Below are 27,609 nucleotides of genomic sequence, written 5' to 3'. Positions count from 1 at the left end.
ACTACTTCCAGCCAGATACAAAGCTCCAGAACATCACTTTTTCAGTAGGGGGGGGGGGTGCTATCAAGACAGCCCTGGTTACCATAATTCATCAGGTCAAATAAAATGCGATTCATTTTATTCTGGTTTTTTTTCAAATCGATTTATTTTTGATATACATCAGTTTGACATTAGATCATATCAGAGTCGAAATTATGGAGAAATGACCAGTCGGGCGCCGAAGGGCATCGAATTCACCCTTCAACATAACGGGAGGGGGGGGGAAGTGCCTAAATGTGTGACTGCCACAGATAAAGTACTTATAGTGGGGCAATGAATCATCCTGCCACTTAGACAATTCAATTTCTCACATGGGTAGATCTGTTGTGAGTCAATAAGGGGAGTATTTTTACAAAAAGCTTATTGGGTTAAGTCTTTCTCTATTTCGAACATGAGATCTCGTCTGTAAAAAATGGTAGAATGCAAAAAAAGTCAGTTTGTTAGTGAACGACGATCGCAAAGAAGTCTGCAAAAGAATGAATAACAACACTTTAAACAGCGTCTGTTTTTGAAACGCAAGGAGTCGGAATTAAGGACACAATGTTCATGGCGAGTACATCATTCTTCTTGCTTTTGATTTTTGTTGGTGTTGATGTCGGCTGATGAAGATGTCGACGATGCGGCACTGATTTCTCGCAGCATCGCCGATTTCATGACGTGTGCGATGTAAGCGAAAAGCTGGATCCAGGCTTCTTCTATTTCGTCCGTCCACTTCTCTTCTAAGGATGGTTTGACAGCGTAAACGAACTGCGGACCGATCAACTGAAAATAAATAAATGAATGTTAGATCTTCTCCTAATTTAAACATTCTAAAAAGGTGATCTCTTATTCATGCAGGTATTTTATTGCATGTCCTACACAGACGGTGTAGGAATGCATTGGTGTGTTCAAGGCCCAATTTCCGCTTGGGAAACATGGGCATTTGCTGCAACTGAGCCCCATGTTTTAAGAGGTCCCCTAATTTATAATAGTTATAATATACTATTATAAAAATTTGTAAAACTCAAATTGTTATCAGATTGGATTATTTAGCAAAATTTTGGAAAATCAAAGTATTTTTCCTAAATCACATCATACTACTTTATTTCAAAAGTGCCCATTATTAGCAAACTCTAATAAATACCCATTTTAACATCATGCCAATTAGTAATAGACTTTACGCAGCATGTACAATGCATGTGGTATTTAATGCGTAGTATTTAAATTAAGATGATGACACGTGGAGTCAACAGCAATTCTATAACATCAAGAAAAATGAGAATTTATTTAAATTGGTGAGAGCAGATAAGAGTTGCTGCCACCCTTTGCAAAAGACAAACCTCAACTGGTGCGAGTATAGACTCCTTTGAATGGACGCAGACCTTTTCAACTTTCGGGGGTCGCCAAGAGATGTGCAAGAAGTTTGACCGTTTTCTTCGTAATTGTTTACTTAATCCGAGGTGGCCTCGGTCCCATTCTCCTCGAATTATCGAGAGACTACCGTAACTCTCTACTTAAGTTAAAATACCACTTTCAGAAGTTTCTCGATAAGCAAAACGGATTATGGCGTGCAAAACATTTCGTGCTGCCCTCAGCCCGAAATTCCGTATCTACACAAAAAAAGTTTTAGGTGCCAATACTGATCAAAAAAAGTTTTTGACCAGTTCAGCAATTGCAGATCATAAAGTTACAATTAAAAAAAACACCTTATTTATACAGCCAAACACGGTTAAAACGATATCGATTTTATAAAAACTAAAAAATTCGCATTTTTACTAATTTTCACGAATTTGAATGACTAATTAGTTAATTAATTATGATCTTAATTAGCATCAGGATCGTTGTGATTGATAAAGGAAAAGGTTTCAAATTTATGAAAATTATAAAATTGGCATTTTTACTAATTTTCACGAATTTGAATAACTAATTAGTTAAGTATTCTTTATGGGCATTGTATAATATTTTATCACGTGTATATATTGTTTATAATTTTTGTTAATTGCATTTTTAGTTGGGTTGCTGTATTTTTGAGATATATGACATCCATATTTTTATGGGCATCTTTTTCTCAGCCACCTCGTTGGGCATTTTGCCTGTTGTGGCGTTGTATTTGTATTTGTATAATTATGATCTTAATTAGCATCAGGATCGTTGTGATTGATGAATGACAAGCTTTCAAATTTATGAAAATTAGAAAATTCGCATTTTTACTAATTTTCATGAAAGTTAGTAAATGTCAGCTTTTACCGAAGTGCTTGGTAAAAGCCCGTTTTCAAGCGTATTTCTGGCTTTTACCAACTCGACTTGTACCACTCTTTGGACTTTTAGCGTAACATATATGTATATATGAGAAGGAAAAACATACAACACTGACATTTATTTCTTAACATTGTTGAGTATTACTGTACAAATTTTTTTAGTTATCTTAATTCACACACACACACACACACACACACACACACACACACACACACACACAGCTGATCATCTCATAATTCAAGACAACTGGAAGCAAATCATCAATACGTTGCTATCGACCACGACTAGGTAAGCAGCGGCGTCGGAGTCGGGGGTGCAGTGGGTGCTCGAGCACCCACGTATTTTGTAGCACCAGTCTGAGCATCCCCAAAATTAATTCAGAAATCAAAATCTTTTTTACGATCAAGTCGAAAACCCATGTCTCTAACACTTCCGACGCCTTTCTTGGTAAGTGTTATCTCATTAACAGTTTCTTTAATTTTGGGAGCATTAGCAAATACATCACACGTTCATAAAAATATTCTTGAAGCCAAAAGCTTTCATGTGACAAACATCAAAGAAACAAGGGTGGTAACGCAATCCGAAGTATAGTAGAACTTCGATTATCCGGGAAGTGAATTAACAGGGATACAAAAATTTGAAAACTTGAAATTTTTGGAAGTTGGAAGAGAGCCGATCATGAGAGTAGTTGGTGAAATAATAAAAGTAGAAGAGAGAAAATACAGCATATTGTTATATTGAAGATATAATTATGTAGATTATTCAAACTTGTTTTGCTTAAATACAGGTTTCTAAATCCCGAATAACGAGAAGCAAAAACAGCAGAAAACAATGATTATAGACAGTTCTACTAGGGGGAGCAGGTGGGTCTGGTGCCCTGGCGCTGGACTGGGGGGGGGGGGAGGCGCTGAATTCATCCTGTAACTACGTAATTGTATAAATAGGTTTTTCCTGTATATTCTCGCTTCAATTTAAATGTCTGACATGAACGACACGAGGGTACAATCAGGGCCGTCTTAAAAGCATAATGGGCCCCCGGGCCAAGTAATTTCACTGAAGCCTGTTTACATTATCGAAAAATGCAACTACTCATTTTTCTGAGGCCCGTCTTCTCTTGGGCCCCCCCCCCCGGGTGGGCCCATGCGTTAAGACAGCACTGACTCTAGCTTGAACTCGTAAAATGGGTATTTCCACTGTTTGATTTAAATTGTTGGTGCCGCCATAGTCTCAAAATTAGAGATAACTAGAAATCAGAAGCCAGGCGCTAAAAATGATCGAAATAGGCAGGCAAGAAGGCACTAAAAATGATCGAAATAGGCAGGCAAGAAGGCACTAAAAATGATCGAAATAGGCAGGCAAGAAGGCACTAAAAATGCCTAAAATAGGCACTAAAAAGGCATAACTTTTGGAAGGAAGATAAAGTAACTAAACAGGGTATTAAGGGTCCAAAAACTAGCTGAAAAATCGGTTGCACTTAATCCGTCTATTTTTTTCATTATAGTTTATAATAACTGCATTATAATCCAAATTATAAATTGATTTCAAGTCAAAACTAGAATGTTAGAAGACTCTCAGGAGTAGGCCAATTCCCGAGCCACCATTACCAAACGCGGAGTCGGTAGAGAAAATTATCTGTGGGGGTTCTTCAATTGCCAATTATTCGCTTTTATTTGTTGTATTATTTGGAATAATCACTATCATTTCTATAGTTGAAACATGGCTATATGTTGTTCTATTTTTGTAAAAAGATAATTTTTTTTTTTCATATTACTACGTATGCGGGACTCCTTTGAGCGCGGGGATTTGTGTGGCCGCATCTGTCACACACACCCCTGAGAGCGACTCTTGCCAATTTAATCGAATACTAAACATGCTAGTTTAATAAATACCCATTATTGTTTTCAGAGCATTTATGGTGCAAAAAATAAAATCAAAACAACATAGGCCTCAGAACCTGTCTGCTCCTACCCCGCCTTGTGTGAGTTATGACATCAATTCAAGACCTCTTGGGACAATCATTGGTCCGCTATACACATACAACGCAGTCCAGTGCTTAATCTAGGCTTTATGTGCAGCCTGTGTGGTAAATTTCTGATTTTACTCTGCTTTTCTAATACAAGCTCCGTTCATCTGAAACAAAATCAATCTCGTCTAACACCATCCGGTCAAAGCAGAGTTCATTCTTGCCAACACCAATCTCTCAGATCACTTGGTTGCGTAAGAATGGGGATGCAGGGGGGGTTCATTGATAATTAAAGCTGAGTGTTGGAAAATTTAAAAAAATAATTCTTTGGAGTTCTCAATGCCAAAAATATCCAAGTTTTACAGATTATGGCCTCTGAAATCTTATATATAAATGTGAAAGTATGTATGTATGTATGTATGCTCTTTATACAAATCTACAGTTTTAGGCCGATCGTCGCCAGATTTTGCATATATACCAAACAGGTCCAGGATTGAACCGTAGGCTACTTTAAAAGTTCGTCAGAGCTGGGCAAATGCCCGAAATGGGCGAAAAACTGTCGGGCAACAATAGTTTTGGGGCTTCAACAATTACTTTCGGAACGTTTACTTTGGTTACCGTGGTTTCCAACAATGCGTTTCAGACGTGAATATATGCCTTTACAATGGTTTGTCACACCTTTAATTCTGTTATTATAACAGTTTATTCTTTTATAACGGTTTGTCACTTTTCCAATTTAATTGCAGAAAACCCGGGAAGCGCCGGGTATTTCTGCTAGCCTATATACAGGTTGTCCTGTAATCCTGTAAGTGATAATGCGGCCTTTATCTCATCAACCTCCCATCGTATAGGTATAGTTTCAATTTAAAAAATGCGTAAGTTTGAATAATATTCGCTGCACAAGCTGGACGTATGACGTCGCTAACAACAGAGAACAACAACTACGCTGACAAAAATGGGAATAAAAATGTTCAACGCCAACTGATGAACTCAATGCTTGCCTCAAATCATCAACACTCTGGCACGAAGTTAAAAAATTATCATTATCCACCAACATGCGAGTTCAACTGCAAAATGACTCAGCACTGCTAACATTTTCACATCAGTTGACCAACCAGTAGACCCAAGCACTGGACCGATTACGTTCCCAAATGGATTTTGCCAGTTGTTAAACAGTTCAAGAACTTGCAGACAAAGTCTTCCCAAACATTCAACAAAATGACCAAAACCATGAATGGCTTTCTGAGAGCGATTCTGGCACCGAAAAATGACAGTGTGAACAAAATCAACGAAAAAATCCTAAAAATTATTCCAGGAAACTCCACATCTTACAAATCGGTTGGCACTGTCACAGACACGGCACAGACATTTAGTTCTGTATCGTGCAGAATTTCTGAACTCCTTTGGATATTCCGGGTGTGCCACCACACAATTTGACCCTCAAAGTCGGAGCACCTATAATGCTTTTAAGAAATTCGGACACACCGAGACTCTGCAATGGCACCAGACTCTGCGTGAAGAAATTGCACAATTGCATCATTGATGCGACGATTCTAACTGGATGTGCCAAAGGAGAGAAGACGTCTTCATTCCACGTATCCCAATTATCACCGAAGAAATGCCATTCACTTTCAAGCGATTACAGTTCCCGATTCGTTTAGCTTTTGCCATGACAACATGACAATCAACAAAGCGCAAGGCCAGTCGTTAGCAGTGGCAGGTATCACATCAACTTACTTGAGCCCTGTTTTTCACACGGACACCTTTTCGTCGCCTGTTCGCGTGTTGGTGATCCCAAAAATTTGTACATCTACACACCAGATGGAAAAAGAAAAAATATTGTGTATCCACAAGCGATTGCCTGAAGATTTTAATTAGATTTTTGAGTAAGAAATAATTAATAAGCTATACATATATAAATTTTTTACGGGGCGGGCAACGTCGCCGGGTATCAGCTAGTTCACTAATAAACTTGAAACTATGTAAAAATAGGCATTTCTGAGCACGAAATTTCAAAACATTATTTTTAACAAAAAAGTTTGAAAATAGGGAAAAAAAGGCATTTTGCCTGAACTTCCGGGCTCTAGAGATGACTAATACAGAACCAGAGAAGAAGCAGACTAGAAATAAAGTGTGAATTTTCAATGTTCTAATACACCGTCTTTGCTGACATCTACTGTGAAAAAGTACGATGATTGGATTGGATGGCAAGTTCAGTTCTTTCTTAAGAGCACAAGGAACCATCAAAAACAAAGCACCTATATTCTGTTTCAAGTCAACTTTGCAGTGAAGACTACGAGGGAACCGCATCACTTGTTGCTATGGCAACGGAAGCCTCTTAACCAATGTATCGATGCGCGGCCTTGGTAAGGTATGACCGATTCTCGCCAATCTCACTGATAAAAATCTTTTTTACGTGTAACGTAATTGCACATTTAAATTAGTAATAATTATAGAATTAAAAAAACCACTGCCGATACTTTAAGAAATTAAGGTGTGGTTTCTGAAATCATTTGTTTTGTTTTTTGATTAGAAAGTGTTTTAAAATTTAGAAAAAATAATAATTTATCTTTCAGAGCGTGTCACTTACTCTTCATTGATGTGCCGTAAGTAACACTAAAAATTTCAAAAACATAGTTCTGCAATATTTCCCTTCCCTCAGCTGAAATTAAGTTATAAAAAAAATTCCAAAAAATAATATGAAAACAACATATAATTTTAAAATACTTCATATTAACCATATCTCTCAAAAACTGGGGGATTTTAAATTTTTTCTTCAATTTATATGGAAAAAATTAATGTTAAATAAAATTGTTAAAGCCAATCAAAAAAAATTAAGAAGAAGCAGATTAACTCTGTTTTCACGTGTAAATGCAGGAATAGCACCAAATAATAATAATGATACGGAAAAGTTTAGAATTTTTGTACTCACTTTTCTTGCCGAAATTTCCGTCGATCGACCTTCCCTCCCCCCCTTCCCCGAACGGTATACGTCGATGACACTTGTTTTCACGATAGTTTTAGTCTTTTGTTAAAAAGTTAAGGCTGTTAAGGTTGATGTGCTGCTCATGGTTATTACGGATGATTCTTATCGAGTTTTGTCTACAGTGAGTATTAAAAAACCAAAAAAATATAGTATTCAGGAATGGAAGAGCAGAGAACTTTAGCGTGGCTCTCTCTGGTGAAAATAAAGATACAACTGTCACATAAAAGACGAAAGCAGAATTCACTCTCTCTGTGGATCTCCTCCCACTTATTTTATCTGAAGAGACACTAAAAAGGCCCGTTTACACACGGTAAGTGATTAAATTGGTAACTGAATTTTAAGTTACCGATTGTTCAGAAAGGTATCTACACGATAAGTAGTAAGTAGATGCTCATTGGATAATTTTTACGGAGGCGAGCGCAGTTGGCGCATGCACGCTACATTCGACACGAAACAACCAGGGCTTTTGAAAATACACTAAAAATGGTATATATATATGTACATGTGCTTTGCCCCCCCCCCCCTGGAAAAAGTTGAAATGACGGCCTTGGGAGAGACGCAACTCGCGGGAGAATAATAGTATTGATTTTTTATATATATGACATTCTCAAAGAGGTGATTTTTTTTTCAAAGTTCATAGCTTCCGCAACAATGGATGAAGATGATCCGGTAGAACTTACGAATACTGTGATCAGAGCCACATTATACGGTATTTTCTTTAAAGAATATAAATTTATTCACTCACTTACGCAAGAGGGGGGGAACAAGGAATACACAACATATTATAAACTCATGTAAATCATCGAGAAGTAATATAAGATTTCTCTATTTCCCCTCTAAGATGTAAATATCGATTATATGATATCATAATCGAAATTAAAGAGATAAATTACGAATTAAGTAAGCCGAAAATATGGGAGAAGATTCTTGGCATTCGTAGGAAATTCTAAGGGTTAAAAATTAAATAATAAAAATTCATTAAACATAAAAATTATTTCCAAATTTTCGGAATTATTTTTTTAAATTGAACCTATAGTTTGTTTCGGGTTAACTTTGCAGTGAAGAGAAAGGTAGAGAGTGTATTCCTTCGCCGAAAAATATAGTTCTCATACATCGGAGGTTTACGGTGATCCTTTATGCAGAATATTTCAATTTTTTCTATGGTTTTGAAAAAAATACTGAAAAAATATGGTTTTGAATCATTTATTCGTTTAAAATTTTTAAATTAGAAAAAATATTGGTTACTATTATCGAGATCCCACAGCAACGGCAACAATATTCTGGCGCGATATCCGAGAAATTTTCTCCGCCAATATCACTGTAGTGCTTTTTTTGTTACACCCAGTTATATACTGAATATACATACATATTTTACATCGCTATTCGGTTGAATTTTCCATAACGATACAATTTTTCATTCAGTTTTACATGCTGTTATAGGTTTACATCAATACGAATATATATCCAATCAGTTTTTTTTCTCCGGAACATAGGCTTCAGTGAATTCAGATATTCACTTATAGATAACAGGAAGTGTTTCTCTTCCACGAGAGTGCCGATACTATCTTGAGAGGGTCTCTATGGGTGCAGAAGTTTTGGTTTTAGATCCTCCTTTTTTTAAATTATTTATTTTTTGCAGTCTTTTCTTGGGAGAGTAGTGGATGCTGAATCCCCTATTGCCGATCACGGAGATTGTTGACACGAGTCGCGTCTCACTCACACAAACGCCATGTTCCACCCAGTAGGGCCACCTGTTTCTCCAGATGCCCTTGCTTTTAGTTTCTCTTCAGATAAAATAAGTGAGAGAGGGGGGGGGCACAGTTTGTTAGGCTTAGTTTCATGCTTTATGTGACAGTTATATCTCTCTCTCTTCATACGCTAAAACGTTCTCTGGCTCTTCCATTCCTGAATACTCGCTGTAAACAAAACTCGATAAGAATCATCCATAATAACCCCATGAGCGGTACATGAACCGTAACAAAAGACTAAAACTGTCGTGAAAACAAGTGTCATCGACGTTATACCGTTCCCGGAAAGGGGGCTGGGTGAGCAACGGAAATTTCGGCAAGAAAAGTGAGTAAAAAATTTCTAAACTTATTTTTATTATTTTGTGCTATTCCTGAATTTTCTCGTGAAAACAAAATTAATCTGTTCTTAATTTTTTTTTGATTGGCTTCAAAAGTTTTATTTAACGTGAATTTTGTTCTCGTGAAAACAAAATTAATCTGTTCTTAATTTTTTTTTGATTGGCTTCAAAAGTTTTATTTAACGTGAATTTTTTTAAATATAAATTGAAGAAAACAATTAGAAATCCCCAAGCTTTTGAGACCCATGGTTAGTATATACAGTATTTTAAAATTATCCGTTGCTTTCATATTATTGTTTGGAATTTTTTTTACAAATAAATTTCAGCTAAGAGAAGGGAAGTATTGCAGAAAAATATTACTATGTTTTTCGAAATTTTTAGTGTTACTTACGGCACATCAATGAAGAGTAATGACGCGCTGATGTAAGATAGTTATTTTTCTAAATTTTAAAAAACTTTCTAATAAAAAAAAAAAATTATTTCAAAAATCTCACTTTAATTTCTGAAAATATCGGCAGTGGTTTTTTTTAATTCTATGGTTATTACTAATTTACTGTGCAATTTTTTACACTCATTACGTTACACGTAAAAAAACATTTTTCTCAGTGAGATTGGCGAGAATCGGCCTTACCTTACCAAGGCCGCGCATCGATACATTGGTTAAGAGGCTTTCGTTCCCATAGCAACGAGTGATGCGGTTCCCTCGTAGCTTCCCGTTCACTGCAAAGTTAACCTGAAACGAACTATATAGTTTGTTTCAGGTTAACTTTGCAGTGGAGAGAAAGGTAGAGAGTGTATTCCTTCGCCGCAAAATATAGTTCCCATGCATCGGAGGTTTCTGATGATCATTTATATAGAATATTTCAAATTTTTTTATGATTTTGAAAAATATACTGAAAAAATACCGTTTTGAACCAATGTATATTCGTTTAAAATTTTTAAATTAGAAAAATATTGGTTACCATTATCAAAAATCCATGGCGAGCTCAAGAACATTTTGGCGTGATTTCCAAGAAATTTTCCCCGCCAATATTACTATCGTGCTTTTTTTTTTTTTGATTGCTCAGAGAGAGAGAGAGAGATTTATATATATATATTATATCGTCATTTTGTTGAATTTTTTCCGATACAATTTTTCATTCAGTTTTGCATGTAGTTATAGGCCTACACACCCAGACGAATATTCAATCAGGTTTTTTTTTCTCGCGAAAATAACCTCCAACGAATGCAGATATTCACTCATAGATTAGAGGAAGTGTCCCTCTTTCACGACAGCGCCGATACCGTTGTGAGAGGCTCTCTTTATGGGGGTAGGTTACGGTTCCAGACCCCCCCCCTTTTTTTTATATCTATTTCTTGCCGTGTTCGTAGGATAGGGGTGGTTTCTGAATTCCAATAGCCGATAGCGGAGGGTGTTGACATAAGTAATGTCTCTTTTTCACCCACACCAACTTCCTCCCCCACAGCAGAGGCTGTTCCTCCAGATAATCCTTCAGTGTCTCTCCAGATAAATATAAATAAGCAAGAGAGAGAGAGACCCACAATGGTTTAGGCTTGCAGTGTATTTTTTTCTTCTGTGACAGTTGTACCTTGCTTTTCACCAGAGATAGACACGCTAAAACGTTCTCTGTTCTTTTTGGCAATAATGCATAAAGCACGTTATTGAAAAAGAAGAGGAATTTTGGATTGCAGGTGGCCTGATGGAACACATGTTGGAGCAACAACAATTAATAAGTAATAGAGAATCAGATAGTTCTACAACGTCAAGTGAGGATTCCATAGAATGGGAATCCGTGAAAAATGACTAAAACTGTAGTGATAATAAGTGTCATCGACGTATATGCGTTCGGGTGGATGAGCGACGGAAATTTCGGCAAGAAAAGTGAGTAAAAGAATTCTAAATTTTGCCTTATCATTTTTATTATTATTATTATTTGGGGCTATTCCCAAATTCAAACGTGAAAACCGGGTTAATAGAAGTTACTTTTCAATTTAAAAAAAATGATTTCAAAAACCGCAACTTTGATTTCTGAAAGTATCGACAATGATTTTTTTTTTTCATTAGCTAATTTTTTGTTACTAACTGACTGCAATTTTTTCTACAAGCATTACGTTACACGTAAAAAATATTTTTTTCTGCGCGATTGGCGAGAATCAGCCATACCTTACCGAGGCCGCGCATCGATACATAGTTAAGAGGCTTTCGTTGTCATAGCAACGAGTGATGCGGTTCCCTCGTAGCTTCCTCTTCACTGCAAAGTTAACCTGAAACGGACTATAGATACTTTATGCTAAATATTTGATTATGTATTTTTACAATAGATGGCAGCAAATTCGTTCTGGACGAGAGAAATATTCGAAACTCCCCCTCTCCCGTCCAGTTTTTAATAAATCCTCCACACCAGCACCCGATATATTTTTGAATCTTCAATTTTTTTCAACTCCTGACAACACGTCGATAGAATATTCCATAGCTTTTTCTAACATCGAATAATTTTTAGCTTGACTTGCAAACGGTTTCCGGGTTATTAGGCCATGGTCTAGGAGATTTTCTTCCTGACGTTTCGCCCACATCTGTGGCAGCCATCATCTGAGGTTAATTGGACGTAAGTCTCCGCGGCAAGCGAGAAAGGCTTCGTACATCTACTGTCATCGACTTGTTCTCTATATGCATTTCTGAGACTTGATCGGCCGCAGAATAACCCGGAAACCGTTTACAAGTCATTTAACGCCGGCCATGAAAGCCTCAGACAATTTTTAGCTTGTTTGTTAAGGTAGTTTTCATTTCTATAGTTCAACAAATATTCAACAAACTTGAAGGTTGTGTCCCTCTGGCCACTTCACCATACTGTATTTCCGCGGAATTCTAGCGAAACCGTAGGAGACGACGGAGCATAAACAGGTTCACGTTGGAGATCAAAATAAACCCCCCGAGAGTGTGCGGGCGAAAAGGCCCCTCTGAGTGGCAGGCCACTGGCGCATGCGCATAGGTCTACTTTACCGGAAAAAATGGAACCGTTTTTATTTCACTTAACCACTAAATCACTTAGCCGTTCAAACGGCCCTTATCGTCTGCCTACATTGTATCGTACTTGACAACTTAAAATTTAGTTACCAACTTAATCACTTATCGCGTGTAAACGGGCGTTAAAGGCAAGGGGCATCTGTAGAAGCAGGTGGGTGGAAGATGGCGTCCGTTTGTGTGAGTGGAAGACAACAATCTCTGTGATCGGAAACTAAAACTATCCCATAAACATGGCAAAAAACAAATTATTAAAATAAAGGAGGACCTAAAACCAAAACTTCTGCACCCATAAACAGCCTCTCACAATATTATCGGCACTGTCGTGGAAGAGAAATACTTCCTGTAATCTGAGTGAATATCTGAACTCACTGAAGCCTATTTTCGGAAGAAAATAAAACTGATTGAATATTCGTGTTTATGTAAGTAAAACTGCATGTAAAACTGAATGAAAAATTTTATCATCATGGAAAATTCAACCAAATAACGATATAAAAATATATATACATTATATAATTGTGTAACCAAAAAAACACGACAATGATATTAGCGGGGAAAACTTCTAGGATAATGGTTTTCATAATGGTAACCAATATTTTTTATAATTCAAAAATTTTAAACAAATAAACATCGGTTCAAAACGATATTTTTCAGTATTTATTTCAAAACCATAGAAAAAAATTGAAATATTCTGTATAAGGAATCATCGTAAACCTCCGATATATGAGAACTATATTTTGCTGCGAAAAAAGGAATACACTCTCTACCTTTCTCTTCACTGAAAAGTTAACATGAAATAGACTATAGAATGAAGCAGCGGCAGCAGTTTTCGTTCACAACAGTTCCCTACGATCCAAGCCCACAAACTGAACTGCGTGGCAAGTTCAGTTCTTTCTTAAGAGCATAAGGAGCTATAAAAAACAAAGCACCTAGAATGAAGCAGCGGCAGCAGTTTTCGTTCACAACAGTTCCCTACGATCCAAGCCCACAAACTGAACTGCGTGGCAAGTTCAGTTCTTTCTTAAGAGCATAAGGAGCTATAAAAAACAAAGCACCTAGAATGAAGCAGACCACAGCAAAAGTTTTCGTTCACAACAGCTCCCTACGAGGAAAGAAACAAATTGAACTGAATGGCAAGTTCAGTTCTTTCTTCGGAGTTAAGGAGCCGTCAAAAACAAAAAAACTTCGAAATGAAGCAGATGACAGGTAAAATGAGGATTTCCACTATTTGATTTCGTGTGATACAACTAAACACATTGTCGAAACAAGAAAAAAAAAATCATGCGCCCCCTCCCGAACTGACGCATTTTGATATGCTTTTATAATCTATGGACCCTGAAACTCGGAGTCAGTAACATCGTGTCATAGTCTCTTCTAAGGAGGCCGAGACCAAACGAATGCCGCCAAAATTATGGAATTAATAAACACAAGATCAAAATTTTAATTAATTTCCAGAAAATTTTCAAATTTCGTTCCTGTTCAGGGCTATTTAGTTTGGGAACGAGAAAAATTTTTTTGGGACTCCTTTGCCCCTTCTCCTTCCTTGCATTAAATATCATTTATACGCATAATTTATGTCTACGATAATTTGTTTGAAGGACTACTAGGGGCTCCTGGTGGGCTACTCACTCGCTCCCACACTTTTCTGGTCAATCTTTTGGTCGTTCTCTGACCTGGTCACTCTTATGCTTACAAACTTTCAAGATCAATCTTTTGGTCATTCATTGCTCTGGTTTCCCCCTCAAAATATTCCCTATATTGCATAAAGTAGCGTGTTATTTTATCGTTCAGCACAGATAGCAAAATTCTGTGCGCAGAGAAACAACAGTCTGCACAGGTGTAAAAATTAGAAAATGTGTCTTCCCCCATCCCATCAGGGGGAAAAAAGTCGGAAGGCACATTTCATGTAAGAATAAAATTTTTCCTTTCTCTGCGAGAGCGTCTCGATGTTCACCAATGGTGCCCCCCCCCATCCTGGAGCCAGGTCGGCCTAGACTGACTATTTTGGTGGGGCGAATTTATAGTGTAAAAAAAACTACAATTTGTCCCGGGCCCATGCTACCATTGCGTGTGGGGGGGGGGGAGAGGATGTCATGGAGTTCACTTAAACCATTGAGAGTGGATACTTGATTTCGTATTCAGGAGACATTCATCGACAACTCAGTTGAACTCCCGATGAACATTGGCAGAGATAGACCAGAAACTCTGGGGGGGGGGGGGGCGGCACGATGATGTCACTGTTTGGCATTTCCACGTGAAAACTCCTGTGCGTATATTCCTGTGTACATTACATACATTAAATCAGTCGGCTACGTATGCAGAATTTTCTTGAGGGGGAAAAAAAAGGCTTTTCATTTTTTTTCTTCTAAAGAGGGTGGGGGGGGGGGGTTAAAACCAGGGCCGTCTCGAGAGCACCATGTGCCACCGGGCTGTGATTTTTCAGAGGCCCTACCTGGAAAATTTTCGAAAAATTCAACTACAGTCGGTTCCCCGTATTCGCGGGGGTTACGTTCCTGGGGTCACCGCGAATACGGAAATCCGCGAATAACCGAAACCATAAGGTATTTTTGTTTATCTCGTTTATTGAACATCATGAGAAGAGCAGGGTGACGCAGAGGTAGAAGGGAAATGTAAAAAAAGGTGCAGCAGTTGTTGGCGATGCTTTCTGAGGATATTGTGATTTCTGTTTGATGTTTCTTCTTATTCATATCATCAAGTATGTTGGAATATGTTGACAAGGCTTCCTCTACTAATTTTTCTGCATGTGAAGACGTACCATAAAAGCATCGGTGAACTTGTCTTCTACTTAATAGCTGCCACGGCTCTAGTTATGACAGTAATGGCATTAGTGATGGTGTAATTCTTCCATACCTTCAAGACATTTTATGGATTTGCATCTTCTACTACTGTGTGTACAATCATCTCCATTGAGTGGCGTGTATAGTGAGCCTTGAATGTTCGCTTTACCCCCTAATCAAGGGGCTGAATGATAGATGTTAATTAGGAGGCATATAAAGGAGTTCCACACCATTAGCTTTGAACACATTGACATCTTTTTGTCCAGGAGCATTATCCAGTATCAAAAGAACTTTGAATGACATGTCTCCACTCTCAAGATACCTCCTGACTTCCGGAACGAAACACCGTTTAAACCAATCCAGGAAAAGTGCTTTCATAGTCCAAGCCCTTTTATTGTTCATCCAAAATACTGGAAGCTTTGACATACTTTTTCTTCAATGCTCGCGGATTCGTAGATTTGAAAATTACGGTGGGCTTTACCATGTACCCATACGCATTTGCACAAAACAACATAGTAAGTCTATCTTTAAACCAGGCGCTCGCTTTTCTTCTTGACTGATAAATGTTCTTGCGACATTTTCTTCCAAAATAGTACAGTTTCGTCAACGTTAAACACCTGCTGAGGTGCATAACTTTTCTCTTCAATAATTTTCTGCAAAGTCTTTGGAAATTTTCTAGCTGCCTCCTGGTCGGCAGAGGCACATTTTTACATTGCGTAATTTGAATCGTTTCTTAAACCTATGAAACCAACCTTTACTTGCATAAAATTCTGATGAAATAGACGTTTTACCAGCCCTTCCCTTTATAGAATCGTAAAATGTTATCGCCTTTTCCGTTATAATATTACAATCAATTGGAATACCTTTTTTGTAGCAGTCTTGTACTCACAAAAAACAGCATTTTCTGTACGAGAAACACATTTATCCAGTAGGCGATGCCAAGTTTTCGCTGCCTCAGGTGCAGCTACGAGCGGCTGAACGAATTTCAGATTTCTTTTTCTTGATACATCTCACCGTAGATTCGTTGATTCCATAATGGTGGGCCACAGCAACAGCAATTGCTTACTTTCACTAAGCATAGTCAATATATTCAATTTTTCTTGTAAACCTTTCACTTTTTTTCTCTCTTTCCGAAGCATTATCAGTAGCACTTGAAAAATGAGCCATCCTAAACACACACAACTCAAATTTTGTAAACAAAACAAGTGAATGACGATTGCTGAGTGTTTCCAAAAAAAAATTTCCAGTGAAGGAAAAAAAACCGCGAATACGGAAACAGCGAATAAGGAAACCCCGAATACGGGGGGCCGACTGTACTCATTTTTTTCAGGCCCCTGGGAAAGACGGCACTGGGTACAATGAATATTTATTTCCCACCGACGAAATGTATATATTAAGCCTAGAAATAGATTAACATTTTCGATTGGTTAATCAGAAATGTTTAATTAATGGAATATTTTGAAATTCTAACCAATCTTCACAAACACAGTACTAGTAACTTTGCAATATTAATTGGTGCTATAAGAAATATTTTATTCATTTCACGTGCATTCGCTAGCTGTAAACAAATATAGGAATAGATTAAATATTAAGAGAGAAGTCGCCCCGCTCATTGAAAGAGAAATTTATATGCTTAACATACACTGCTCAAAACAAGTAGGGGAGCAAGCAAAAAAGTGAAGGAAACCGTGCGAGACAGCCACGTATTGGCATACAATGGATAGTACACGCGTATCAATGCGCAATACAGAAAAAAGACGTAAAAAAATTTGGAATTAAGCTTTAATTCTCTGAAAATATGGAAAAAACATGAAAAGATGATTTAGGGCAACAATTTGGTTACATGTAAACGATAAAAAAAAGTACTGTTCAGACATGATGCATGAGTTTTAATAGGGCGTGTGGTCTCCTCGATCAACTAAGACTGCTGCACACCTGTTTGCCATGGATGCGATGAGGTTATCGATCAGACTTTGGGGAATACTGTTCCACTCCTCAAGAAGTGCAATCTGCAAGTCTCGGACAGTAACAGGCGGCCTTGGTCGCGCAGCAATGCATTGGATTCAGGTCAGGAGAGCACGCTGGCCATTCCATACGCTGTATTGTTTCAGCTTCAAGCATGTTCTCCACCAGACGAGCTCTATGCGGTCGGGCATTATCATCCTGGAAAACAAAGGAATCTCCAATGGCTCCAGCGTAAGGGATGACATGAGGTCGCAGTATCTCGTCTGCATACCTTCGGGCCGTCAAAGTGCCATTCCGAATGATATGCAGGTCCGTACGTCCGCCTATGCTGATTCCACCCCATACCATCCAATCAGCTCGTCTGTATTGTGACCTTTCACGAACGAATGCGGGGTTATTTCGAGTGCCCCTGTCCCTCCATACCAGAACACGTCGGGTGTCACACTCCAGACTGAATCGGGACTCGTCTGTAAACAGCACTTGGCTCCAATCATATTGCTCCCAATCTCGATGTTCAGCAGCCCATCTTCTCCGGGCCGCACGGTGGCGTGGGGTCAACGGAATGCAGACCATTGGCCTACGTGCATAGAGCCCTCCCTCATGAAGCCGATTACGTACTGTTTGGCTGGACACCCTTCGTCCTGTTGCCTAGAGCAACCGTCTTTGCAGCTGCGTAGCATTCTCTGTTCTGTTTCGACGGGCTGTTGACCGTATATACCGGTCATCAGTTGCTGTAGTGGCGCGTGGCCGACCTTGCCCTGGTCGACGTCTATCATTTCCTGTTTCTTGGAATCGATTCCACAGCTTTGCAACAACACTTCTGGCTACTCCAACAGCGTCCGCGACACTACGTTGTGTTTGCCCGGATTCCAGTCTGCCTATAACACGCCATGCCATGGATTCCGGTAAATCACGTTGTTGAGACATCCTCAAGTCACCTTGTCTCAAAAAAAAAAATACTGCGCAATCGAATTTCACAGTTACGGCAGTAAAACAGACGTTTCTGCAACATCTCTATTTCTGCCCTTATCTCCTTTTTCTGGTTTTTGACGTCATGAACTTTGATTTGCATATGAAGTTTTCTTCTTCCGTTTCCTGCTAGGCTTTAAATTATGGATGATTCATTTTATGTTACTTATCGGTATACATCTTTGCGTAATTTTGTTAAAACCATGTGCTCCCCTAATTGTTTTGAGCAGTGTATTTATCAAATTTATGGGTGGAGATACCCCCCCCCCCTTTCAGCGTCAATGATGGAACCGGCTGATCTAATGTAAATGCATACATATAAATTGACATCATCATATTATTATTATTCACTTGGATCTTGTAATTTTTTGTTTTTTTTTTAGAAAATCGGTTATTTTTACGTTAGTCACCGATTCCGAAACTACTTTCAATCTTCAGTGGTGTTGCTTGTTTCCTTTAGAACACCGGTTCTCAACCGGTGCTCGCGGAGTCCTTGGGGCTCCGTGTGCACCAGTCAGGGGCTCCCTCCGCAGCCTCTCTAGGAAAATTAAAAGAAAAAACCAGTAAATTCGAAAAAAATAATTATTAATATTTTTAAATAATAAAAATAAATCAGTAACTCTGATGAATACATAAAAAATGGGCCTACGGGGCTCCGCCGTAGAAATTGTATACCAGAAAGGGCTCTGCGAGTTTAAAAAGCTTGAGAACCGCTGCTTTAGAAATTGTAGGGAATTGTCTAAAAGATGGGGTTTGGATACTTACTAGGAACTTCCCGAACACGCGAAAACTGCTTTTTACCGTGGAGGTAGTAAATTTCGGGCTTGTCTTCTAAACACCCACCAGACTCAATTTGAAAATCAGTTTTTCATCATCCGTTTCTGCTCAATCGATTTGGATTCATTCCCCCATGATGAAAAATTGGATCAAAATATTGATTAAAATAATTTTCAACATGGTCACTTATCTAAAATATTATGTACAGAAACATAATTTAACCCTTTACATAAAGATGATACTTTAAAATACCACGTTCGATTATTTGTTTTGAACTAATTAATTGTTTCAAAACATTATTTTGCTGTCTTTAATTAGAACTGAAATGACCTAATAAAATAATTTACATGATAAATATTTATTATTATCATTACATTTGCACTTTTATTTTAATTTATTACAATTTGCTTCTCATTCTACTTTTCATAATGTCGGATATAAAGGGTTAAGGCAGTGACTCCCAACCGGTGTGCCCCGGCATCCTAGGGTGCCACGAGATATTATGGAGATAAATAAAAAAAATATTACGGTCCACTTAAGGTCTTAAAATAAATTAAGTAGAATTTTAATTACTTATATGCATGACAGACTTATCGGATAACTCGCCATATGGTGGCTGTGTCAGCAATGCGAACTTTGGCCCGAGTTAGGTCTAGCTGTCCATGTACGTCCCCGTTCAGCGCACACGAGCTCTAAGAAAAGAAGATTCGTTGGCTTTGTAGTTTAGAGCGCTAGGGAACTCACCCGGCAAATGAGAGGACGTGGGTTCGATTCCCCGCAAGGCCACTTGAATTTTCTTTCTTGGATTTATCTTTGCATCAGCCAGCTTCTGAAACTTCCGTAGTAATAGCGGAGAGTGACATCACCTTCAGATAAGCTGAAAGACCTCATACGTCAACACTTGTAAACACACATTGCAAAATGTAATAGATACTGTATGTACTTTCCATCTTTCTCGACTGGGTTGTCTCACCATTTGATTTCGAAGACAGTGCGGAGGAAATAGATGTCACTGCTTGCGTGGACGAGATGAATTTATTTATCTTTGAGATTATCATTATGATTCCACATTCAAAGGTAAGTTCACTAAGAGTGAGGCGTCGGTGGCTGTTTTTTGGCTTGAACTGAGAGATGAGTATCCTAATCTAATGAAGAAAGCAATTAACATGCTTTTGCTCTTTTCATCTCATATCTATGCGAGCAAGCCTTCTCTGCCGTTGCGACAATAAAATACAAAACAAGAAATAGACTGAAAGACCTTGAAGACAATTTACGTGTTTCGTTGCTAACTGTAAGGCCTGATATCAAGTATCTGTGCTCTAAGCATAAATCACAAATTTCATATTAATGATTAATCGAACGAAACTCTGTTGATGCATTCTTACTGTGATTTTCGTTGTAGTAAACTGTATTCTGTATTCAAGGAAGGGTGCCCCAGGTTTTTAATATTATTCCCAAGGGTGCCGCGAACTTTAAAAGGTTGGGAAACGCTGGGTTAAGGGGTCATTCAAGTATTACGTCAGCATCGATGGGGGTTTTCCGATTTGCTGACACGGGGGGGGGGGGGTCAAAAATAGCTGAAAAATTGTTGACGTAATACTTGAACGGCCCCTAACCCATTTTTGACTGACGCGTTGAATGTTTGAACTAATAATTTGTACAACGCTTTCTTTAAAATTTTTTTTGATTAATTTGCATACAAATTTTTGTATGCGAAAATCGAAACTGATTGACGCTTATACGCAGGACTTGAACGAGAACTTAGCAGCTGAGCTACACTAGTTCGTGCGGCATAAATTCAGTGGAACAAATATTGTAAAAACAAAATTCACTTACAATCGGAACTATATAAAATAACTGTAGAAGACAATTGAGCAAGCTTTTCCGAATGTTGATGCCGGTTTCAAGACATTTTCAACATTGATAATTACGAATTTCTCTGCTGAGCGTTCATTTTCTCAATTAAAGCATATAAAAATCAAACAGAACAATTATGCAACAAGGTTAGCTCGATGCTCTACCTTTACTGTGTATAGAAGCAGATGTGTTTCGAAGACTTAATCAAGGATTTTGCTCCAAGGAAAAGTAGAAGAAAACATTTCCATAAATAAAGTGCGTATTTAGAAATACACTCATTGCCATAAAAATTTGCGCACCAAGAAATAATTGTGGGATCGAAACGAAAGTTGGCCTGAAGGTACATGTCGGGCAGATATGCAAATGATTAGAAATGCAGCGTGATCGCGCATTGCGTAATGCCACTAGAGGGCGTTGAACTTCGTTCTCCTTGGACTAAAACAGGTAAGCAGAGCTTGCTGGAGTGTATTTAATCGTTTGCAAAGGAAATGCTGAGGTAGACATGCCGTTACGCCGCCGTCGAAGACCATATGAGCAGTTGTCAGAGTTCGATAGGGGAAGAATCATCGGGATGATGGAAGCTGGGTGGTCAGCTCGGCGAGTAGCTCGTCAACTAGGCCGTTCTGATTTTACTGTGAGGAGGTGTTGGGACCAGTGGACAGAAGAGACGTCATTTACACGGCGACCAGGTTCAGGACGCCCTCGACAGACCAGTCGTCGAGAAGACCGTCACATCATCCGAAACGCACGCGTAGAACCAACTGCCTCATTGGCCGCTATCCAGACACAGGCAGCAGCTTCACTACGGGCCCCTGTGTCTTCCCGAAACATCGCAAGGCGCCTGGCTGAAGGACATCTGGTATCGCGGCACCCATTACGTTGCTTGAAGAGGGGAACTTCCGGGTCATCTGGTCTGTCAGCGATGGCTTGATAGTTTCCATGGCTTTGCGCAGGAATTCATCTCCCGTACAGTAGAAGACCTCTGTGTCGGGGCGTCTGTTCCTGGGGTGTGACTTGTCCCAGCATTTGAAGTGATCACTGACGGTGTCAAGAAAAGCAGTGGTGGCCCGGTTCAAGTCGGCATTCCTCGCCTTCTTCCTGCTGTATTTCGCTGACAGCTGGTGCCATCATGCTTCGTTTTCATCATCTTCCTCCAGGATCACTTCATGCAGAAAGCACACTGGTTGTTGGGCAAGAAGTTTTCTATCTGCCATATTTCTATGTTTTACAGTCTTAGTTATTTATTTCATTGACTTAATGGATCCGACTGAGTACGGATTCGTGCCTATTCTTATGCTGAGTTTCTCAGCATTTAGTTATCTCCTAACATGAGAATTTTTGGGAGCTCGATCGGAGCGTGCTTGCTCTCTCGTATCTCACTCGAGAATCAATCGGAAAAACCACGCGCTTCGCGCTTTTTTTTGTGTGCTGCCACAACGCCTCCGTTTGGAGTGGTGTCGAGCACGACGGGATTGGACTGCAACGGAACGGAACCAATTCGTCTTCAGCGACGAATCGAGATTCAACTTGAGCAGTGATGACAATCGTGTTCGTGTGTGGAGGCCCCGTGGTGAACGCTTCAATCCTGCCTTCGCTTTACAGCGACACACCGCTTCCACAGCTTTTTTCATGATATGGGGTGCCATTGCTTACGATATACGGTCACCCCTAATATTGATCCATGGCACAATGACAGCCCAGCGGTACGTCCATAACATCCTTCATCCACATGTGTTGCCACTCATGGCAGGGCTCCCAGGAGCCATTTTTCAACAAGACAATGCTAGGCCACACACAGCAAGGATGTCACAAGACTGCCTCCGCCACATTACCACCCTTCCCTGGCCTGCTCTATCCCCAGATTTGTCACCAATCGAGCATATCTGGGATCATTTGGGACGGCAAGTTGGACACCCTACGAGGTTGGTCGAACTAGAGGCGCATTTACAGCAACTGTGGAACGAGATGTCTCAGGACATCATACGGAACTTGTACGCCTCAATGCCCGCTCGTATCGCATCGTGCATTCGCGCTAGAGGGGGGGATCCAACAGAGTACTAAAACTTCTGTTCATCTGTACTTTTTTCTGCAATAAATGATCCTTTTTCTTGGATTTTCTAATCACTTACTTATATCAACGTAGTACTTACATGTGTAAAATTTCGTTTCATTTTGACTTCTTCTGGGTGCGCAAATTTTTATGGCAATGAGTGTATATTCATGTTACAAATTTTGGCTCAGCTGTCCATTACTTTGGGGGGAAAAAATATTTCATGGTTTTATTCATTGATAGTTCTAATATTGAGTGAAATATATTTTACTAATATATACCTATGATGGTGATTGGGGGGGGGGGAACGCACCAAAATCATCCGCGCTAAGGGCCGTCAAACGTCTTAATCCGGCCCTGGATGGTGACCTCAAAAAAAAAAAAAAATTTCTTTTTGAGTAAATTTTTCCCATCGACGCAGAATGAATGTGCTGCCATCTATTGAGCAAAACATATAGTCAAGTATTTGATACAAAAAAGATCATTATATATCAACATAAATTTATCACATTTATCAGTGATTAACGTTGAGGGGTTATAACTACCCATTGAAACCCCGGAATCACCGACAGTGCCGTCTTAACGCATGGGCCTCCTCAAGAGAAGATGGGCCTCACAAAAATCAAAACCGGTTGATATTTTCGAGAATTTGCCAGGAACGGCATCAGAAAAATTACATGCTACATTCGCTGCGCAGATGACGAGGCTTGATGAAGGGGGTATGCACCGCTATTGAGCGGGTTTAAAATCCAGAAGTTATGTCATTGTCCATTGTCCAAAAATTACTTGGCCCGGGGACGGCCGTGATCACCAATTATGGATTTCAGGCGTCTTCTCTTGGCAGGATACAGTTTAGCAAGGAATGCTCTATTGGCGCGGAAACAGCAGAAATAGTAATGGCAACCTTCATTGGCGTACGCGGGGGGGGGGGGGGTGTTTGGGGTTCTAACCCCCCAAGAAGAGATTATAGTGTTATTTTACAGGAAAAACGTAACGCCCCCTGAGGGGGGAAAAAAATTGAAACCCCCCTTGAGAAAATTTTGCGTACGCGTATGGTAACCCTTAACCAAACATGTAATCACGTATCGATTTTGCTATGGACGGTAAACCAGACCAGACCAGAATCTCAAAGGTTTACCCCCATGCCCAGCACAATGACCGATTGTGGGATTACAAACGTTCTCATGTAGGCCTATGAAGAGAAAAAAAAAATTAGACTGTGTCGCTGTAGTTGGTGAGTGCATGGACGTGTTAGTGAATAGAGGAAAAAAGAAATAATTTAGTCAAGCCACGTGGTCATGGCTCATTGAATTTAACCTGAGAAAACAGTTATTCCACTAGGCAAAACGCCACCACAACTCATCGATGACATGTTGAAGGAAAGAGACAAATCAAACCACGTATAAACCTTAGTAGTAGCTGCATACGCCGACATGAGCTCAACTAATCAAAAAGGTGGTAGAGTTAATCAAAAGTCAATTAGTCAATACACCAAGTTGCGGCATTGACCACCAAAATAACGACGTTCCTCAATTCCCATGATAATCATGAGTAGGCTGGCTATATTTGCTCGAGAAAAATACGTGAAATTTGGCTTCTCGAAATAAGGAAAAATACGGGATATTTCCAAAAACGATGCCAAAAGTAAGCAAAGCTGCTAAATCGTGCCAAAATCACAGAAAGTTGCCAATCGAGGGAAATGAAGAGCCACTTCAAATTGCAGTGAATTAAAAAACCATCCACCGGGCATGAGTTTTTCGTCGAATCGTTCTCAAAATGGCACGTCAAAAACACAAAATCGTTCCAAAATGGGCAGGCTTCTCTAGTAAAACATGATGCCTACCCCCCTTGCGAACAACGGTATATAATACCCCGGACAGTGTGGTGATAATAAAGATTGACATTTCGGTACCGCCCAGTCAGTAACACTTTTTTCCTCTTCGGTACGAAACATTTTCTTTCCCCTACGGTATTTGCAATACGGCACATTCAAAGGCGGTAAAAACGAAAGTCTCCTCAATGACTCCAAAAACTGGTTGAAAAGAACTTCGAATTCTCTTAGAATTCTGTTCATTTATTGACTTTTCATTTCTTTCAGATAAAAATTTCATAATAAAAATTCTTGGAGTTTCGGACGCACTCCAGTTTATATATATATATATATATTTTTTTTGCAGTAAAAACGAACCCTCGCTTTGACTGAAGAAAAGTCCCCCCCTTACCCCGAAATAATCTTGCTCACGCTACCGCTCGTACATCTGCAACATGTAACATGTTCTGTAAAAAACCGTCGGGTAAAATAAACATTTTCCATTCTTAAATTTTGATAATAGTGAGGGGAAATAAAAATGCCGTTTCTCTCATAAACAACGCGGTCACTCAATTATTACGTAAACTGTGAGCTCTGCAATCCCTTCCCAGGGCAAGCGTGGGTCCAGAAGGGGAGACAAATAATATTGTCTGTCCCGTAAAATACGGGATTATCCGATGCACCTACACAAAAAAGCCGGATACGTACTGGACCCGATATCTATTCACAGTTGCAGATTTATTTATTCATTTACATCCACAAAAGGCTAGTTTACATTGCGGGGAAAAAGCAGGAAAAAACGAAAAGAACATGATAAAATCAAAAGAAAAGGACCAAATAATGGCAAACTGTACGTACATGGGGAGCATTAAATTAAAATGGATATTTGATCAAGAAACTCGAAATGTCAAAGCTTGCTAGTCGTTTGCAAAATAACGCGTACATCGGTGTAAAAGATGCCTCAATTTATAATACTCACAATGATTATGTATGAATCCAAGTTCATATTGGGAAATATGATAATCTTTCAATTAATTATTTGATTAACTGAACATAACTCTGGTCCAGGATGATTATTCCGAATAGCAACGTTGGTTTTGTTTGCACATGTTGATAGGCGTGAAAAAAGCCAACACTACAAGACTGATAAAGGTTTTATAGATGTTTTTATCGTCTTCACACTTACGTTAACTTGATTAAATTTTTATTGTAAAATATGTCGGAACCACTGAACAGGTGTTCACTTTTACTGTATAAAACGGTTAGAAATTAATTTATAATATGTATAGGACATTTTAACATTAAAATTTAGTATAGAAACCAATTGCGACCGAAGTCAAACGTCGAATAAATGTTAAAGTTGTATAAATGAGATTCCACTGTTTTTATCGTACCTCCCATAAATCGACACTTCCCGTCAGGGCCGCAACTAGGGGGGAGCAGGTGGGTCTGCTGCCCCGGGCGCTTGACCAGAAGGGGCGTAAATTTCACACTTTTACCTCTCTTTCAACATTAAAAGGGGGAGCCAAAATGATTGCTTGTTCCTGCTGCGGCTCTGCGTCCCGTTAGCGGACAAAATTTTTGGTCCCATGGGTGACCATTATCGAGATGCTGTACTGTATCTGCATCGGCTTCATCCGCTGCTGAAGACATCCGACTCCATTCCATTCGAAGCTGAAGATATTTGCCTCGACTTTATTAGCCGCTGAAGATGCCTGTCTTCACTCAGGCGGGGATCGAGGAGGCGATGGGAACAACCACCCCCTACCAAGAGCAAAATAAAACGTGAATATTTGTCTGTCCCATAACATATCAATATGGGACGGTGAAACAAGCTTACACAATTCGCCCCTCCCGTCACATCGTCCTGGGTCCGCATCTGTCTTGAGTATTATATTTTATGGCCTTGCGTCTCTCTTTTTTCCTGAGTAGCATGGCAAAATCAAACTATGGTTCACCTTTTTTCCTCGGTTCAATCGGTCATTTCGACTGCCCGTAAAAGGAGAAAGAGGTAGTTTTTCCATTTGTTCCATCTATCTATTTTGGCTTATAAGTGTCACTGAATACGAGAAACAATTATTTCCCATCTTCCCGTTCTTTGATGGTGTCATTTGATCATTTTTCACGCATTCATTCTTTTACACCAGCGTTTTTTAACCCTTTTTTGCCTGTGGCTCCCCTGTCTTACCCAGAGTCTTCGATCCTCATCTAGAAGCAAGGTTCTTTATACGTATTGAATTGATTTTTTCAGTGAATTTATACTGAACGAAAATTTTGCAAATAAAATTGGCTTCCAGACCACTGGCCTAGAATTTATTGAGCTCCCTGCTAATCCGACTTCTATTCAGGACTGTCTGAACATCATGGGCCCCCTAGGCAAAGTGATGCTATGGTAGTCCTATACTTAGCCGGAAATAAACAGCCTACATATTTCCTACTTATTTACAAATTTATTGTACTATACAAAATATCATAAGGGATTCACTTATGGACATGAGACTCCCGAGCATGACCCTTCACAAGTGGGGGGAACCTACTGCAAAATGTAGATGGTGAGGGCCGGACGGGTCTATGCCCTAAGACAGCCCTGGTTTTGTGGGTGAAGTTTTGTGGATATGTAAGTGTATATAGTTACTAAATATAAAAGCTTTATTTCTTTACACCTTAATTTTTCTTCTCAGCTCTCTGCAGCCCTCCATACCACGCCCCCCCCCCCCCAGTGAGAAACCATTGCTTTACACGACGATTGGCCAAAACTGGCCAGTTTATTGAAAGAATTTCAATTGTTTTGTTCCATTAACAGAATAAGGGAAAAGTGTGCGCGGGAAAATATCCAAAGAAGCCGTTTATAAACTGTTGACATTCTTTACTTCATTTTCAACAACAAAGACTGACGGAACATCAGAAGTAGTTTTTTTCCCCTTTGCTCAGTGGCCATTCCACAATAGAGATCCTACGCCTCAATTTGTTCAGTAGGACCTAGACAGAGCTGCACCCATCAAAACAGGTGCGTGCCGGGTATTTCTTTCTGAAGTGAGAGAATGAGATA

At 39.2% G+C, this 27,609-nt stretch overlaps 1 protein-coding gene across 1 annotated transcript in view; it reads right to left on the bottom strand.

The window, feature by feature from the left end:
- Positions 1-216: 216 nt before the first annotated feature.
- Positions 217-27,609, bottom strand: part of LOC149077708 (uncharacterized) — a 130,930-nt gene continuing 103,537 nt past the window's right edge. Inside the window, exon 3 of the mRNA XM_089245353.1 lies at positions 217-801. Within this exon, the coding sequence (XP_089101479.1) occupies positions 598-801 (204 nt within the window). The 3' untranslated portion in view covers positions 217-597. The remainder of the gene's footprint in view (positions 802-27,609) is intronic.

Source organism: Pholcus phalangioides, unplaced genomic scaffold (assembly GCF_987345545.1).
Source record: "Pholcus phalangioides strain wild (caught in Gottingen) unplaced genomic scaffold, Ppha-v1.0 ptg000015l_1, whole genome shotgun sequence".
Taxonomy (NCBI): Eukaryota; Metazoa; Arthropoda; class Arachnida; order Araneae; family Pholcidae; genus Pholcus; species Pholcus phalangioides.
Note: the sequence above shows the minus strand (reverse complement) of the source record. Positions and strands in the feature narration are given on the sequence as shown.